Below are 19,316 nucleotides of genomic sequence, written 5' to 3' on the forward strand. Positions count from 1 at the left end.
GATCCAAGCAATCCCCTAAGCTTGTCATACTTGCCAGCACGGTAATTCCACATATACCCTGTCTTAATCACAAATTTCACACCTTTAGCCACCTCCCAGGTCAAGTGATCAACCTTATGATCACTCTCACCAATAGGTGGCTTTTTAATATTTTATAATAATTAATATCTCTTTATCCTATATAGATAAAATGGAAGAGCTTTCTTACCAAAATAACTTTGCTTTTTTCAGCTTGACATCAAATTTTAGGCATGTCATGATTTTATCAGATAATTTTAAATATTGATTATTTCATTCATGTTTCATTCAACCTAAATCAGCATATTTATTTTTAATTTTTTATTTATTTTTATTTTTAAATACCAGGCCAGTTAGCAGTAGATCTAGCAATTAGTCCCTGGATGAAACAAATTCTCAGTGTTCAACCAGTAAAACAGCTTCAGAAAACAGCTTCCAGATTTGAAGGGGCTATTTTGAGGGTTTGTAAGATACATTTTTTACATAAAGAATATAATAACTTTACATACAGCAGTTTTATTTTATTTTACTTCTTATTTATTTATTTATTTGGCTGGTAATGAGTAGTGTTTTTTTATTTATTTATTTATTTCTCTGACCTAAGGTAAAGAAATGAACACACACAAAATTTTTTTTTTTTTTTTTAGTTATTTTTCACAGATGGAATACAGCATGTTTTTGGAACATAATAAATAGCATTTCCTTCTTTTCTGTTTAGTCAGAAGAATCTGAATTTCATATTAACTGATCATTTCATTAGTAATATATTGAAAGAAGCTTAGCAATGTATTGTTGCTTGCATTTTACTTTACTTGTTGTATTGGTCTCATAACTAGGTTTCAGGAGATTACCATAGTCTCCCCACATTTGAGATAACCGTAGCTGGCAGAGTGAAAAGAAGAGTCATTTCATGTTTAAGGGGAGAAAAGAATAATTGATGCATGAATTTGTCACCAACATGTGAAATCATGACTTTATACATAAAATTTTCCAATTATACAAGCAAAATAGTTACCACTTTAAAAACTAAAATGTTCATCATCATCAAATTCTTGCCATGTACCCTCAAGGGCTGTACAGGATATGACAGTACTACATGAAAAAATTACATCATTACTAACTTCCTATCTACAATTTTCCTCCAAATCAATCTGTTATCTATTAAGACTCCAACATTATCAGATCTTATATTTCTGTCTTCTAAGGCACTTTTTACTGTATCAATCCACCTATATCTTGGTCTTCCTCTGGGTCGTTTTGCTGCCAACCTGGCAGAGAACACTTGTTTTGCTCATCTTTCTTCGCCCATTCTGTTTAAGTGACCATACCGATTAGCTCTGCTAATGCATTCCTGGATGTTGACAATGTCAAGTTCTTTCCTAATATCCTCATTTTTAATATGATATTGCCATCGATGCTATCTGTTCATGCCTATAATCCTTCTCAGGACTCTCATATCTGCGGTCTCTAGTCTTTGATCAAGTGTTTTACTTCTGACCCAGCTCTCAGATCCATAAGTTAAAACTGGTTTGAACACTGTCTTGTATACAGCTAATTTAGTGTTCCGACTAATTTCTCTCTTATTCCATATGAATTTATTCAATTGACTTCCTACCATACCAGCTTTGCTGATTCTGTTGTCTATTTCTATATTTAATTTACCATCTTCAGTAAAAATGTGCCTAAGTAGCTGAAATGTTTTACTTGTTCCACAGGTTCTCCATTCACAACACAGTTAACATTTTCAATGATTCTGCCTATTTTCATTGTCTTTGTCTTTTTATTGCTGACCTTCATACCATATCTATTACAACAGCTATTCAGTTTAGTCAGAGAATCTTGCAGACTTGTAGCAGATTTATTTAGAAGTATAACATCATCCGCATAAAGCATAGAGCTGACATTAACATCTCCAATTTTGATATCATGTTTAATACCACTTTCCTTCATAATGTGATCCATATAGATAATGAATAACAGAGGGGATAATGTACATCCTTGTCTCACACCAGATTTAACATTAAATCATCTTCCTGTACTTCCTTCAATTCTAACTGCTGACTTACAACTCAAATAAAGACTAAGTATTGCTTGTTATAATGCTCCATTGACACCATATAACGTATTGAATAGCTTCTCTCTTGGCACTTGTCATATGCCTTTTCCAAATCGACAAAACTTAAATACAGATCTCTGTTATATTCGCATGCTTTCTCGACTATTTGTCGTAAAGTAAAGATCTGATCCTGACAGCCTCTATTTGGCCTGAATCCAGCTTGTTCTTCACCAAGCTTTTCTTCCACAATTCTTCTCAACCGTTTCTCAAGTATACTTGCATAGATCTTGCCAGGAACACTCAGTAGGGAAATACCTCTGTAATTCTCACATTCAGTTTTATTTCCCTTTTTATATATGGGTACTATGAGAGCTCTACTCCAATCATCGGGAATTCGTCCCTCTGTCCAGGCTTTCTGAACTATGCATTGCAGCCACTGTAAGACTTTTATACCACCATACTTAAGCATTTCTTGTTGAATATCATCTACTCCTGCTGCCTTTCCACATTTTAAGCCTTTGATGGCTTTTTCTACTTCAAGCATTGATATGTATTCCTGACTGCATGCCTGCTCAGTGTTTTTTATCACTGTGCTGTCATCACTGCTTGTTTCATTTAGCAGTTTTTCAAAGTAATTACTCCATACTTCAAGTATATCTTTTTCTCCTGTTTTCATGTCACCTTTATCATCTCTAACTCCTTTTACAGCATTCTTTCCTCCATTCCTAAGTTTCTTCAACAACTCCAGAATATTTTGCCACCTTCTTGATATTTATTTTCTATATTCTTGCCAAAGTCCTCCCATGACTTTTGTTTAGCTAGTTTTACACACTGTTTAGCTTTCTTACATTTGTCTCTTTATTCTGTAAGAGTAAAAGCTGACTTATTTGCCAGGAACTTTTGATATTCTTTCATCTTTTCCTTCACTGCCTCTTTAACTTCCTGTGTCCACTAGGGAGTTCTGATTTTTTTATCCTTGCACACAACCTCACCACATGCCTCTCTGGCAGAATCAATCAATGTTTTCTTCAGAGTTTGCCACTGAATCTCCAAGGTTTGATTCCTGTTCTCAAACTCTTTCATTTTCTTTTCAATAATCTTTCTGTATTTTAGTCTACAATTCACATCTGAGAGCTGCTCAACTTTTATTTGCTTTATGTTCATAAAACTAAAATGTTCATAAAAGAAAAGCTAATTTTCCAATGTGTAATAATAAACACTTGTCCCACGAAACGGATTGATTACCCTATTATCAGAACGGATTTGCCTTCTGTCATGTTCAGAAGTGTTGAGGTTATCTCATCTGTGGTCGAACTATAGCTGTGATTATCTATTACACAAATAAGAATGATGCTATGAAACTAAAAGGCAAATAAGACTTTATGTAGCTCCCACACGTGAAAGATACGTGATTTTAGTACACTATTAGCTTGGTTGGACTAAAAATTTTTTTTTTTATTAATTTTATATATTTTTTGTTATTTTTTACATAGCCCAGAAATCCTACTCCAGAGACCAAACATAGAACTTTTTCAAGTGTCCATTTGTTTAAACTTCAAAAATAAATGAAACAATTGAAACTACAGAATGGATCTCAACAGAGGATTCTAATTAGATATATCTTCTTTAAATAACCATCCCTGAAAGTAAAATATCAATTATTAAAGTGATAGGTTGACTGACTGCCAAAAATTCCAATGCAGTGACATACATAACTGATTATCTTGTTACATAAAAAGACAGCAGAGATGATATCACTAACTATAGGCTCATCAGTTTGCTATCACAATGGTACAAAAATTTTTACAGCTACATTTAGTTTTAACTTGGATCTGAGAGCTAGGTTGGAAATATAACACTTGACTTGATCAAAGACTGGAGACCATATATATGAATTCTGAGAAATATTAGGGGAGTGAATAGATGGTATCAGTGGCAGTATTGTATTTAAAATGAGGATATTAGGAAAGAACTTAACATTGTTAGCATTCAGAAATGTATTAGCAGAGCTAATTTCAGGTGGCATGGTCACTTAAACAGAATGGGAGAGGAAAGGTTAGAAAATAAGTGTTCTTTGGGAGGATGGCAGGAAAATGACTCAGAGAAAGACCAAGATCTAGGTGGATTGATACAGTAAAAAGTGTCTTAGAACAGATTATCTTGGACAATATTATTAAATTTTACTATTTAACAATATTGGCATCTTGACAGATAGCAGATTACTTTGGAAGAAAATTGTTGATAGGAAATTAGTAATGAGATAACTTTTTCATATAGTACTATCATAATATCCTATACTCCCCTTGAGCATAAATGTCAGGAATTTGGTGATGATTGAAAAAGCAAATTAATATAATCTTCCTGCATATTTACTTTTTGTAGAAGTTTTAGATTCTCCAAATCAGTCAGAAATAATAAACAGCTTAAAACAATAAGCCATTACAGAAAAAGTATATCAAATTATTAAAAACAATATATCAAAACTCAGCAGCCATAGAGGACTATGCTTAACATCAGGGGAAAAAATGCAATATTGGGAGAGGAGTAAGACAAGGAGATCCTGTAGCACCCAAACTGTTTTTTTGCTAGCATTAGAAGAAGTCTTTAAGAATGTCTCATAGGAAAAAACTGGAATTAACATAAATGGAAAAAAATCTCAATCACTTATGTTTTGCAGATGACATTGTTCTTTTATCAAAAAATCAAAAAGTCTAGGAAATGTTAAATGACCCTGACAGAGAAAGCAGGAAAAAAAAAAGTTTAAAGAAAACCTTTAAACATAAGTGAACAAAACTGATGACAAATTCAGATCAAATTGAAATTGTGGAGGACTATGTTTACTTCAGTCAGTTAATTTTAAGAAAAACAAGATTAACAAATAAAGAATCATATAAGGAAACAAAGCATGTCTGTTAGTAGATTTGCCTGTATGCTTAAAAAGAATGCTATTTAATGATTAAGAAACATTTTGTGTGTAGTCCAAGAACCTTGAAAAAAAGAATGCTCCACATAATGCTCTACACACACACATGCCAGACTGTATATGGGCCAGAACTGGTCAGTAATGAGTCAGGAGGCTTCCTTTTCAGCTGGTGCATAATCCAGCTGCCACATAGTCTACCAGGTCATTCCTGGTCATTCCTCACCAGGAATGACCTGCCACATAGTCTACCAGGTCATTCCTAGTTAGGGAATCCGAGTAGTGGTGTGTGGAAAATACTGTCAAGGCTACAGAACGGCAAGGAGACTGGTTGCTCTCTGTATGGGTGTCATTGCATACTCCTCCCATTGCATATTCCCACTATTTCCTTTCATCTAATAACAAACCAAAAATGAAAAATGAAACAGACAAACAATGATGGAAATACTGCGAACATACCAACAACCAATTCTTCCAAACAATTCAAACCAAACATAATATTCCAAACTTACAGGATTCCTACTACAAAAAAAAAAAAAATAATTTTTACATCTACTTCACAAACATCCACAACATAAATTCCAATGTATGACTTTCATCACTATTTACAGATCCAAACCAGACCACCGTCTCTTAACAGAAACCCAAATTACAGCTATATCAACCAAAGGTGGCACTTGTGCCTTTATACATTCTAACACTGCCTGCCAGAGAATGCCAAATTCAGAATCCTCTACTTTTGACTTACTTTGGCTGAAGGTTTCCTTGTCCTACTAAGTAATATTCATCTGCTGCATTTACTAGTCTTCAAACTCTGAAAACCACAAAGACCTATGCACCTTCCTCTCCATGAAACTCAACCATCTACAATCCAGCTACCCGAACAACAAAGTCATCAATCTAGGTGACCTGAATGTCCACAACTCCAACTGGCTCCCTCCCTCTCCAACACTACAGATCAAGCTGGACATGATGTGGAAGTTTTGACTATAAGCAATGATCTAACACAAATGGTGCAGCTACCTGCCCAAATTCCAGATAATTCCCTCTACTCTCCTAATACCCTTAATTTTTTTTTTAACTAATTCTCCTTCTGGACCCATTGGAGAAGTTATCTCCCTTCTCGGGGAACTCAGACCACAATCTAGTGTGTAAGTTTCCAGTCTCACAGAACACCCTTCTCTGACCACACCCAACCTCATGTCCTCTGGCACTACAACAATACGGAGTGGGATGATCTCTGGAACTACCACTTTCCTTTTCCATGGCATGACTATTGCTTCCACTCTTCTGACCTAGACACCTGCACTGGGCGAGTCACAGAGATCATCCTCAGTGGCATGAAGGCATTCATTCTTTGTTGAAAATTTATTTATCACTAGGTTAGACTATAATAGATTTAGTTTAATCCTTTATCCCAGTGAGAGCAAACAAAGTTTGCGCCTGAAAATATCTTCAGGACTAAATATAGTGTTGTACTATCTTATCCAGTAAGTAGTGCAACACCAAGGCAACTCGTGGTAAAGGTGGAGCAAGCTACCAGGCACTTCTAACCCAGTATCTCCCATAATGCAAAACACATTTCCTATGTGGATATGTATACTGTTATGCATTAAAGGGATTGGCCATCTACCCAGACTAGTTTCGACCTTTATTGAGGTCTCTTCAGTGGGAGCCAGGCCCAGAGCTGGAGATACCAGGCAGAAGCAGTAGCAAGTCATCTGTGCCTATGGGAGTTGCCAAAAGGTTTATCACCTTTTTTAAAAATAACTCTGGATTTAGAGAAAGATGTTGAAAATTTATTTATCACTAGGTTAGACTATAATAGATTTAGTTTGGTCCTTTATCCCAGTGAGAGCAAACAAAGTTTGCGCCTGAAAATATCTTCCTTTATCCACCTTTACCACGAGTTGCCTTGGTGTTGCACTACTTACTGGATAAGATAGTACAACACTATATTTAGTCCTGAAGATATTTTCAGGCGCAAACTTTGTTTGCTCTCACTGGGATAAAGGATTAAACTAAATCTATTATAGTCTAACCTAGTGATAAATAAATTTTCAACATCTTTCTCTAAATCCAGAGTTATTTTTAAAAAAGGTGATAAACCTTTTGGCAACTCCCATAGGCACAGATGACTTGCTACTGCTTCTGCCTGGTATCTCCAGCTCTGGGCCTGGCTCCCACTGAAGAGACCTCAATAAAGGTCGAAACTAGTCTGGGTAGATGGCCAATCCCTTTAATGCATAACAGTATACATATCCACATAGGAAATGTGTTTTGCATTATGGGAGATACTGGGTTAGAAGTGCCTGGTAGCTTGCTCCACCTTTACCACGAGTTGCCTTGGTGTTGCACTACTTACTGGATAAGATAGTACAACACTATATTTAGTCCTGAAGATATTTTCAGGCGCAAACTTTGTTTGCTCTCACTGGGATAAAGGATTAAACTAAATCTATTATATTGCATTCATTCTTTGTTCCAACCAAAATTCCCATCCACTTTCCAAGCCCTAATTAGGCACCCTCTATGTTAAAAGAAAAAAAAAAAAAAAACAGAGAGAAAGCAGGTACTAGTTATGTCTTAAGATGACTGTCTTCCAACTCTTAAACAAATTTATACAACCATACTTGTTGAGGTTCGGAGTATGTTTCAAGGCTTCTGTTGATTTTAAGAACAATCTCTCTGACTTGTAAAAGCTTCTGTGCAGCACTTTAGTTTTCTTCCAGTTGATCTTGTGTGCAGGGGCATCCAAGCGTGGTCTGCTAGACCTGACTCGCCATAGCAATTGTGCCAAATTCACTGAGGCGGATGACCACAGTTCTTCCTGTCTGACCGTAGTAAGTTTGATCACACGAAGGGTACTTTGTAAACTCCTGGATGTGATAAAGGAGAGATGTTGTCCTTGGGTGAACGGATGAGAATAGCCAATTTGACATGCAGTCTAGGTACGGTCTCTGCGTAGTAGATGTTTATTGAGCACTCCAGATATCTTTTTCGATGTACCTTTAATGTATGGGATGACTGTTTTGTTGTAGTTTTTCGTGGTGGAACAGTGGGGGGAGCATTTAGTATTTTGTCTATCTTATGGGGATTATAGCCATTGGCTAAGAGGGTGTGACATAAGTGAGCGAGTTCAGTAGTAAGAGCATTGTCATTGGAACAAATTGCTCTCGCTCTGTGGGTTAGTGTTTTTAGGATACCATACTGTTGAGATGGGTGATGGTGTGATTGTTTGTATAAATATCTTTCTGTATGTATGGGTTTTCTATAAACTGAGAATGATAAGGAACCATCTGGAAGATGTGTAATGTATCCAGGAAGGTCGGACAGTTATTAGCTTTCAGTTCTATTGTAAAGTGGATTTTTGGGTATAGCTTAAAGTTGAGATTGTGGTGAGCTCACTCTATTAGTACTAAAAGGCTGGTATCAATAGCAGCTATTTGTTCCTGTATTAGAGAAAACTGGTGCATATGTAGATGTGGAGGGGTTTTGTAGCATTCTCAGTCTTGGCCACAAACTGTTGTGGCCAAGACTGAGTAACTAGCAAAATAACATTGTTATCCCTGATGTCTCACATAAAACATCAATGTTAGCAGCCTGGCTTTAGATATTGCAAACAACATAAAGATTGACATTGATGTATGAGCTTTGCTCCCCAAAAGTAAACTCTTCTAGTCAATTCTGTGCTCTTAGGAGTCTATCTATGGAAAATCAGAAATATGGTCATCACTGGAGTGCATACGGGTAATGTTACTATAGTCTTCAACACCACTGAATACAGTCTTGCCATAAATACTGTTACAACTTTCATACATCCCCTGCGAGCTGATTCTGTTAATGGCGCTGTGCACAACCAACATTTGCATATTTATCAGTAAAAAGAGAGTTGTCTCGCTGTATGAGTTAACATGCATTGGGGAGATTATGAGAACCATGTAGCTGCAGTAGCACTTCCCAGTACCAAATCAACTCCTTCTTGGACCCCCCGGCAGGAAGAAGAAATGTGAGGCCCCTGTCACATTTTCTAATGGTCAATAATAATAATGATACTCATCGTTTTGAAATCCCAAGTAATTCCATTTGTGAATGTGAAGGTGATATTCAAAATAAAAATAATACAACAATCCACTCCTTCCCACCCACACGCTTCCCCATAGCAAAACTACCATTATAAAGTGATTTTTCTACATTTTGATGTGGCAAAATCATGTATTAGGTCATCAAAGTTAATATTTTGTGAAATCTCATGTTCAGTAATCATTAAACTTAGATGGTTTAATCGTGACTGTGCCATGCTGTTTCTTAATTCATTTTTTAATGATTTCATTTTAGAAAATGAACGTTCGCCACAGGCATTAGTAATGATCATTGAAAGAAAAATCCTCATAGAGATTTCCATATTAGGAAATACTGAAAATATATGTTTATTATGCATATAAGTGTAAATTTTGTTAATGGTAACACAGTCTTCTTCTTCATTTGTGGTTAAGGTCTTATCACCTACGTTTGCTTTTTTCACTGATTCTATATCCATCATCATGTGTGACCTAAAGTGGAGACATTCCATGAATAGTTCTGTAGAAGTAAGGTCTTCACTATAGAAGTTGGCTAGATCATCACAGTGAGTTTTTATGTTTTGATCATCTAAAGTATGAAGCGTTTCTAAGAAGCCAAATTTATTAAATATTTCTACATACTGTTTTCTCGCATATCCAAACTAGTTACCAAGGAATCTATGATCAGTAAGTATGTGTCCACTCTAAATTTCCTACTTCTCTTAAGTTGCACATTTGAGTCATCTGTGTTTCTAACACCATCTACAAATGTTAGAGTGCTGTTGCTGCGTTGTTTTATTCGTTTATACAAATCCTGGTAGTTCTTATCCCGTGACTTTTCTTTCACTTGGGATTCATAGTCTTCAAAATAGTTTCTTTTCTCAGTTACAAATGCCTTTAAGGACTTAAGAAATTTCATAGCAGTAGATAAGTTCATGCTTTCTTTCTGGAGGACTTGGCTCACACTGTTAAATCATTTCAGTATGTCATTCCAAAAAAATAGTCAGAAAATTTGTTTCTAGTTTGTCTCTTAAACCCTGAGCTGTAAGCTGTGTTTCTGATGATTCCTTTCTCCCTCCTAAATCATCCAAACTCGATCTGATTTCTTCATAACCTTCGTGTAGAGCACTTACTGTATCTGCATGTGCAGACCTCTGAGTTCTTGACAATTGTTTTGCCACCTTAAGCCAAGATGCCAAATGCGAAATGATTATTTCCCAATGATAAGGCGAAGATGAAAAGAAATTGTAAAGATTTTGAACAAAATCAAAATAAATTGTGACATTTAAGGTACTATTTACAGCATGAACACCTACAAGGTTCAAGGAATGTCCTGCGTATGGTATATATACAATGCATATTTATTTTGTTCCTTAATTTTAGCCTGTAATCCTGAATAATGCCCTGACATATTTGCTGCATTATCATAGGACTGACCTCTACAGTTCATTAGTGGTATATTATTTTGATCCAAAAAAGTCGTGACTATGTCAGCGAGAATATCTGCTTTATGCCCATGAATGGGAATAAACTGTAAAAATCTCTCTTTAGGAATACCTCCAGAAACATATCTTATTATAAATGTCAGTTGGTCTACATATGTGATATCAGGTGTTGAATCCACCGATATGGAATAATACTTAGCTTTCTGTACTTCAGCGATAATAGTTTCCAACACTTTAACTCCCATAATTTGCATGAATTCTTCACAAATAGTAGCTGATAGATATGATGGGACCATCTTTACTGCATTACTATACTTCTTTATATGTTCACATAAAAATGGATCAGTTCCAAAATGCCTAAATAATTGCCATTCCTATGTGAGCCTATGGTTTGGTTGTTTCCTCTTGGCGGCAGGCCTCTAGACGCTCAAAATTTTATAACTGCAATTATTATTTTCAATACTTCTATCCAGTACTGACGCTCACCGTCGAACTGGATTACCAATTGTGTGTTTATACACCCATGCACTTTTAAACAACTGCAGTATGTCATCATGCATTTTATGTGTTCTGCCCCATTTTCATGATGTGAAATGGCCTTTATTCCGTATTTCTAGTCATTGAATGTGCTCATTATAAATGGGGAATCAGAAGTTGAAAACAATTTACAAACAAAACAATATACTTTTCATTTTGTGGGAGAATAAATAAGCCAATCTCGAAGTTGAATTTCTCCATTTGACAACTGTTGCGAAAACATTGCCGGTGTTAAATATCTAGTTTCTTTATCTGAGTTGTTACTTCCTACCATATATTCTCTGGCTGAACTGACTAAAGCTGCACTGATTATTTTGGCATTTGGATGGACCTTTTTGAACCCAGTACTTCTGTAAGATATGATTTGCCATTGGCCATAGTCCAGGATCTGAACTCTTATAATTGTCATTATTTGTACTTACATTTACTGTAGCATCAGCAGAGGTTGTTTCTTCTTGTACACTATTACTGCACAAGAACTTGCTTGAAACAGAATTTGCTGGCGATTCTGTATTTTCTCTTTCCCTATGCGCTTCATTCTCCGCAATAACTTCACTTTTGCTGCTCTTAAAAAATGTTGTTAGTTTTGGAAGTTTTTGAATAGCCTTTGCATGTTCTTTCATTTGGCACAACCACTTTCATAACGTTTCATACTGAGGGGAAGCGTGTTCTCCTAATATCCCTATGACTTGCCTATAACTTTTAACTATTTTCAAACTAGATCAAGACAAAACACAATATACTTATCTACTAGTTTATACTTGTAAAGCAGAAAGCTGAACCTGAACTGCGATGTATATATTACAGTTGGTACTGAACAATCACCTGCAGGCCACACGAGAAAATTCATTCATTGTTGCGGCATTCCAACTATGAAAGTTGTTAGAGATTTAAAAAAGTTTCTATTCATTTATGTATTATATTTTGCAGTGCTTGAAATAGAAATTTAGAAGTGTCGGTATACTTTCCAAGGTTCGATTTGCGTTATATCAGCTTTGGCGCACAAAACTTTTGCACATGAGCATTATCAACAATGCTTTGGTATTGTTGATAAATAATGCTTGATTTGGTTAGGATGCACCAAATCGAGTTAATGTTAATTCCATAAAAGTGAGTAACTCATAACTTAGCACCGTAATAAAACGAAGTTTAATAACAGTTTTTGTTTAACCAGGTTTCTTTTAACCGGAGTTTGAAAACGACAATCAACAAAACTAAATTAAGCTTTTCAACATAATTCTAAGTTCTTTCCTCATAGCATTTTCATAAAAAACTTTGCATCAAGTTATATTAGGGTTATGTAATATTTTAACTGGCCATGTTGAGCACTGAAAATTTGTTTAGTTTCTCTATTTTTAAAAATAAGAGAATGGGGCCCCCCCTAAAGAGCAACGGCCGGCAGGGTTCACTGTTACCTTAAAACGCCCCTGGCACTTCCCAAAGGTTAGAATGCAGTCACCTGTTATTTTTAACCTGCTAAAAACAGTTTGGATCATTAGGATGTTTGTGTATTGGATTATTAACTGTTATAACAGTTTCAGTAAGGAAATACTGTGAGTAGACATATTACTAACTATTATAATAACGGAATTAACTCACATCAATTATTCTTTATTCGTTGGCGGACAGTATAGAATTACTACACCAAGAATTTCCTCCAGACATTGTCAAATTATTTGAATTTGTAATAAAGTCCAGTTATTTTTCCTTCAAAAACCAGTTATACCAACAAATCGAAAGGACAGCAATGGGTAATCCAATATCTCCTGCTATTGCCAACTACTTCATGGAGCATTTCGAACAGCGTATCTTTGACAACATTACACCCAGACCTAACATTTGGTTCAGATATGTGGATGACATTTTTGCCATATGGAAAGGCACCTCAGAAGAACTACAACTGTTTCTCTCAAAAATTAATGCACTTCATCCAAGGATCCAGTTCACTCTAGAAATAGAAGTAAATAAGCAGTTAGCATTTTCTAGACCTCTTGATTCTTCGCCAACCAGATGGTTATCTACAATTCACAGTCTATAAGAAAGAGACTCATACAGGCCAGTACAATCACATCACCATCCCAGCCAAAAGGCTGGTACTATAAAAACACTAGTTCATAGAGCCCACTGCTTTTGTTCTTCAGAAGAACTTTTACAAAAAGAATTACAGTATATTAATTCCTCCTTCATATCCAATGGCTATAAGAAGTCCTTCATGAAAAGAGCTTTAAGTAGTCGTGCTCCAGCATCCTCTTCAAGTACAGAAGAACCTATATGTATATCTATCCCCTATGTACAAGGGGTTAGTGAACGCATAGCTAAGGTGCTAAAACCACTAAATATCTGTGGCTTTTCAACCCGTCAGAAAAATCTCCACTTTCCTAATGTCTCCAAAAGACAAGCTCCCACATCTCAGCTATCCAGGTGTCTACCAGATTCCCTGCTCGTGTGGATTATCATATTTTGGACAAACAGGAAGATCTGCTCAGGTCCGGTTAGAAGAACACCAGTCATACATCCAGTACCTTGAACCCAAACAGTCTGGAATTACAGAACATGCCATCAACACCAGACATAGAGTTAAGTGGAACAAGACAAAAGTCATTCACAAAAGTCGGTTCCTAATGGAATGGCTTACAAAGAAACATGTGAAACATTACTTCACTCCCCTAACCTAAACAGAGCCGATGGTCTACGTCTTTCCCCCTTGTGGGAGATAGTACTTTATAAAGCAGCAAATCTTTCCTAACATATAATTGTATACACATATATATATATTAAAAAAAAATTAATTCTTATAATTGAATAATTAAATAATTATTATTTCATAATTAAATAACTAAATAATTTTAAAAAAATAAATAATAATAATAATTAAATAAATTTAGGAAATTTAACCTTAGCTACTTAGGGCACTTTGTGAATATGACAGTTATTGTTTAATTAGCCTTGTACCTGTACTGATGATGCCTGTGATACTCAGGTGAAAATTCTACGAATAAAGAATAATTGACGTGAGTTAATTCCGTTATTATAATAGTTAGTAACTGTTATAACAATACAGAAGATGTATCTAACAGCCAAAGAACAGGTCGCCAAACTGTGTTAGGATGGAACAGCTTGTGAGGGCACGCCTCTGCCATAATCCTGTGAGAATGCAGAAAGTGATTTCTTGAGAGATGAATGTTCACAGACAAATGTCACATGTATTAACTGATTCACTTAAAAATGAGTACTACAAGTAACAGATGCTCTTCATTACTAGAATTAATTTGGATAATTTAATTTCTTAAGAATGAAATTACATGGGCCATTTGTAAATAGAGCAGATATAAGTTATTAGTATCACAGTTATCATTGACTTCAATGATAACTGCATAAATTCTTAGATTTCAGAACATCTTTACCTCAACCACAATACTGTCTTCGGTGGTTTGACAGATCCATAGTAGATGGAGTCATATGGAGTAGTATTAGACTCTTTTGAGTCAGTAACTCATCATGGGAGACTATACATCACCCATACCAGCTGTCATACCTTTCTTGAATTCACATCCACTACTCTTGGCATATTAAAAGCTAAGCTATTCCAATCTTACACTACTATGAGAAATCTCTCATCCATTTCTTGACTGCATTCATCCTCCTTTCAATGAAGCCCTCTCCTTCTGTCCTGCGCCTTCTATAAATTTAAAAATACCATCTGCCAGTATGACCTCAGGAGTTTCAAGGTCTCTCTTATATCACCCTTCTTTCTCCAGTTTGCTAGCATCTGCAGTCACATGTTCTCAATTTGTATTGTAATCTACATTCCACAAGCCTAATATTAACACCCTCTCCACTTTATATACATTACCCTGAATCCCAGGAGACTAGATGACTATTTAGGTTTATGTGCTGGTTTACACTCATAATACAATTTAATGGAATACCTACAGCACAAAGAATTTATTTATTTTTATTTTTTTATTTTTATTTTATTTTTTTTTATGTTGCTCCAACCAAAGAAAAGTTATTTGTAAACCTATTTTATCATCATTTTATCATTGGGGTGGTTAAGGATCAAATCTGTATAACTGAGAGAAGACCTCTACATAGCCTTTAAAGGAATGTGGAGAACCGACCAGGGCTTCTCATTTAATGTCCAATCCTCACCTTCTTATGGTGCACCCTGTTGGGTATCTTCTTGGATGGGCTGGCAATTTGGGATTTAGCAGACCAAATTGTATTCTCATTGGCTAAAATCACAAATAAAATGATGGTACAGAATTTCATGCCGACTAGGGCGTCGCCCAGTTAAACAAGACCCCCATTATTTTTGCCAGGGAACCAGGGCAAACCCCAAAAAGTCAGTTAATGGAAGAAATCCTGAAACACACCACAACTCAACATCACCAGAGTTCAAGTTGTGGTGTGTTTCAGGATTTCTTGATTTCTTGATAGTCTTGAGCAGGATAAAATTGAATCTCATATTGAAAAGAACATGTAAGAAGGTTTTAAAGTGAATAAAAGTTGAGCAGTTCTCAGATATACACAAACATTATTCAAGAAAAAATGAAAGAGTTTGAGAACAGGAACCAAACCTTGGAGATTGAGTGGCAAGCTCTGATGAAAACATTGATTCACCAGAGGCATGTGGTGAGGTTGTCTGCAAGGATAGAAAAATCCGAACTCTGTGGTAAACACAGGAAATTAAAGAGGAAGTGAAGGAAAAGAAGAAAACATATCAAAAGTTCTCGGCAAATAAGTCAGGTGCTCTTAGAGAATATAGAGACAAATGTAAGAAAGCTAAACACTGGATAAAACTAGCGAAACAAAGGTCACGGAAAGACTTTGGCAAGAACATAGGAAGATTGCAAAATATTCTGGAGGCTGTTGAAAAAGCTCAGAAATGGAGAAAAGAGTGCTAGAAGGAATTAGAGATGATAAAGGTGACATGAAAACTGGAGAAAAAGATATCCGTGATGTATGGAGTAATTCAAAAATTGCTAAATGAAATAAACAGTGACAGCATAGTGATAAAAAAATACTCAGCAGGCATGCAATCAAGAATACATATCCATACTTGAAGTAGAAAAAGCTATCAAAAGAAATGTGGAAAAGCAGCAGGAGTAGATGATATTTGACCAGAAAATGTTCAAGTATGGAGGTATAAAAGTCTTGCAGTAGCTGCACTGCATTGTTCAGAAGGCCTGGGCAGAGGGACGAATTCCAGATGATCGGAGTAAAGCCCTCATCATACCCATATAAAAAAGGAAAATAAAACTGAATCTGAGAATTGCGTGGGTATTTCCCTACTGAGTGTTCCTGGTAAGGATTGTGAAAGAAAAGCTTGGTGAAGAACAAGCTGGATTCAGGCCAAATAGAGGCTGTTAGGATCATATTTTCACTTCATGACAAATAGTAGAGAAATCGTGGGAATATAACCAAGATCCATTTTGTAGACCTGCAAAAGGCATATGACAAGGTGCCAAGAGAAAAGCTATTCAACATGCTACAGTTATATGGTGTCAATGGGGCATTATATCAAGCAATACTTAGTTTTTTATTATTGTTATTATTATTACGTGATGACACCTCCAGGAAGTCCAAAGGCTCATCGAGGGAGGGTACCTACTCTACAGCTCTCTGTCTCCACCAACTACAACAAACCGCAGCTATCATCATCTACACCAACGCCATCTAACACTCACCACTACCACCACCACCACTAGTATTTTCACAGACAATCACAAACATCCATGCCAACGGTGGGATTCGAACTCGCAACCTTTTGGCTGGAGAGCGGAACTCGGCCAACCAGGCCTGCAAAAAAAAAGTTTCTCAGCAAGGCAATTTCATCTCTGCAACTCCCGTGAACCGATTGTGCTCTTGAATGTTATTCACATCATTAGCACTGCTACTATTCACTATACCATCATATAGTATACACAATGCAATCTTATCCTCCCAAAGTGCATCACCGATTTAGCCACATTAAACTGGCAGTCATTTAACTTTGCCCATACCTCCAGCATATTTATGTCATCCTGCAAGATCTCTATGCCCATCATCAGTGACTGCAGCTTCTCCCAGTTTTGCATCATCAGCAAACAAGTGGATATTTCTCATCAGATTATTTCCAGTATCATTAATGTACAAATTAACCAACAGAGGACCCTGTACTAAGCCATAAGGAACACCACCAATCACATTCCTTCTTCTGGACTCAACTCCTCCATAAACCACTCTTTGATATCTGTCAATTAGCCACCCTCTAATCTAAATCACTAGCTTCAGATCCATTCCCATTTGCTCTAAGTTAATTCCATATGGAATCCTGTCAGATGCCTTTGCAAAGTCCAGCAGTATCATCAAATTTTCATATAATATATGGAAATCATCCAAATATCACAATAAAACTAAAATAAAGATCTTCAATAGCAATATTAAGGCTATATTATTTTTCATCAGAGACATGGAAACTGACCAGTAAATAGGAAGCTAAATTAAATAGTTTTCAAACAAAATGTCTGTGTAAAATATTAAAAATATTTTGGCCACAACCTGACTGACCAAAAGAGTATCACCAGTGGAAAAATAAAATAAAAAAAAAGACACATGGAAAGTGATTGGACACATGCTGTGGATAGACAGCAGAGAAATTCCAAAGTAGCATTGACCATGGATTCCAGAAAGAAAAAGGAAAAGGGGAAACCTAAATTACTTTGCCAGAAAAAGACAGAAAAAGAAAAGAAGATTGGTTGGTTGAGAGAGAAATGGATCTCAACCTTACGTTTCATGAGACACAAAGAAGATAAATGAGTAAAGAAAGATGTTAAGCCTAACTGCTTTTCATAGACTGATTTTGCCTTAGGGCCCTTACTTACTTTTCCGCTTTCTTTTTTTATACTGCTACTGGACCTGGTAATCGCACTTTTCCCGGTACTGGATTCATATTTTCTTTTTAAGAAGCACTTGATTCAAAGTCTTATTCACCCATTTAATGCCTATACACTTTATTCTCTTGACTCTAGGAATACTGTAGCTTCTTTCAGACATTCTTTGACACATCCCATGCAATGTGGATTCTCTTGTCATGCAAATTTTTCATGTCAATACACCGCAATGCTTGAAGATGCTTTCTCAGTCTATCATAACATCTATCTGAAGTTCACATACATCCTTTTTTATTGAAAGTTTTCACACGACTCGCCACCTCCCAAGTTAAATTGCACAATACCCCTCTCTCTCTCCCTCACCCCCCCAGTTGAAAGCAAAGCAGCTACTTCATTTATTAGCTGTTCCTCCTCACATCCCTCTCAACATACAGACTACAGTAATGCTATTATTGTTCCCTATATCTGAGACACGTCAGAATAAAATAGCTAGAATTTTAAAGAAACAATCTCTGCACTGCTTTCAAACCTCATTTGAAGCTAGCCTCAACATCTCCAATCTTCTAAGGATCCTCTTCATCCCCTCTGTTTCATGTGTTTAAAAGATTTCTTGTTCTTGCAACATCATATTATGCTCAAACTGGGAGATATACTACATCTATTTTGGTGAACACAAGAAATACATTATTTGTCACAACTATAGTCAGTCAGGTCTAGCTGACCATGCCTTGGATACAATGCACAGGGTCAGATGTTAAAATATATATGCTTCATCACAGCAAACACAAACTTGAAAGACTTTTTTTTTTTTTAGAATCAGATTTAAAAAAACCATCCTAAATAAATATGGTCCTGTTAAACTTCCTAAGATTTGGGAAACTGATTATTTGGCCTCCCACCTAAACAGCATCTATAGAGGGCGCGCTAGGACTTTGACTTTTTTTTTTTAAAAAAAAAGCTTTCTTAAACATTTATTTTATTATCTTCTAGAAGAAAGCTGTTTAGTCCCAGATGATCCCTTCATATTCCAATGGGGCTGAGAGCATCCAGAACAAGTGACAAAAATGGTGATCTAGGGATTAGAAGGTTTAGCAGAGAAGATTGGCTATAACAGAAACAATATTTTATAGAGTAGATGCCAAAGAAATTTTTAAGTACATAACCAGACAGGAAAGAGCAAGAGAAGTTGCACCCTTGAAGTTGAATCACTTTAATCACTACTGAAAGTTACATAAGGATGTGATGTGAAAGCGAGTGATGAATGATTGGAATGGGTTGCCAGGTGCAGTTATGAGCTTTGATGAATGAATTAAGAAGAGGTATGATTCAAGCACCATGCAAACAATGGAATGTGAGTCTCTCAGGATGACTCTTCAGACTCCATGGAGGCATCTGTGTAATAAT

At 36.0% G+C, this 19,316-nt stretch overlaps 1 protein-coding gene across 1 annotated transcript in view; it reads left to right on the plus strand.

Moving 5' to 3' along the window:
• LOC150094636 (oxysterol-binding protein-related protein 1-like) overlaps positions 1-19,316 on the plus strand; it is a 714,206-nt gene that overhangs the window by 222,863 nt on the left and 472,027 nt on the right. Inside the window, exon 8 of the mRNA XM_090411347.1 lies at positions 367-479. Within this exon, the coding sequence (XP_090267473.1) occupies positions 367-479 (113 nt within the window). The remainder of the gene's footprint in view (positions 1-366; positions 480-19,316) is intronic.

The sequence above is a fragment of the Typopeltis vanoorti genome, chromosome 21 (genome assembly GCF_054136105.1).
Source record: "Typopeltis vanoorti isolate ZY-2024b chromosome 21, IOZ_Tvanoo_1.0, whole genome shotgun sequence".
NCBI classification, from domain to species: domain Eukaryota; kingdom Metazoa; phylum Arthropoda; class Arachnida; order Uropygi; family Thelyphonidae; genus Typopeltis; species Typopeltis vanoorti.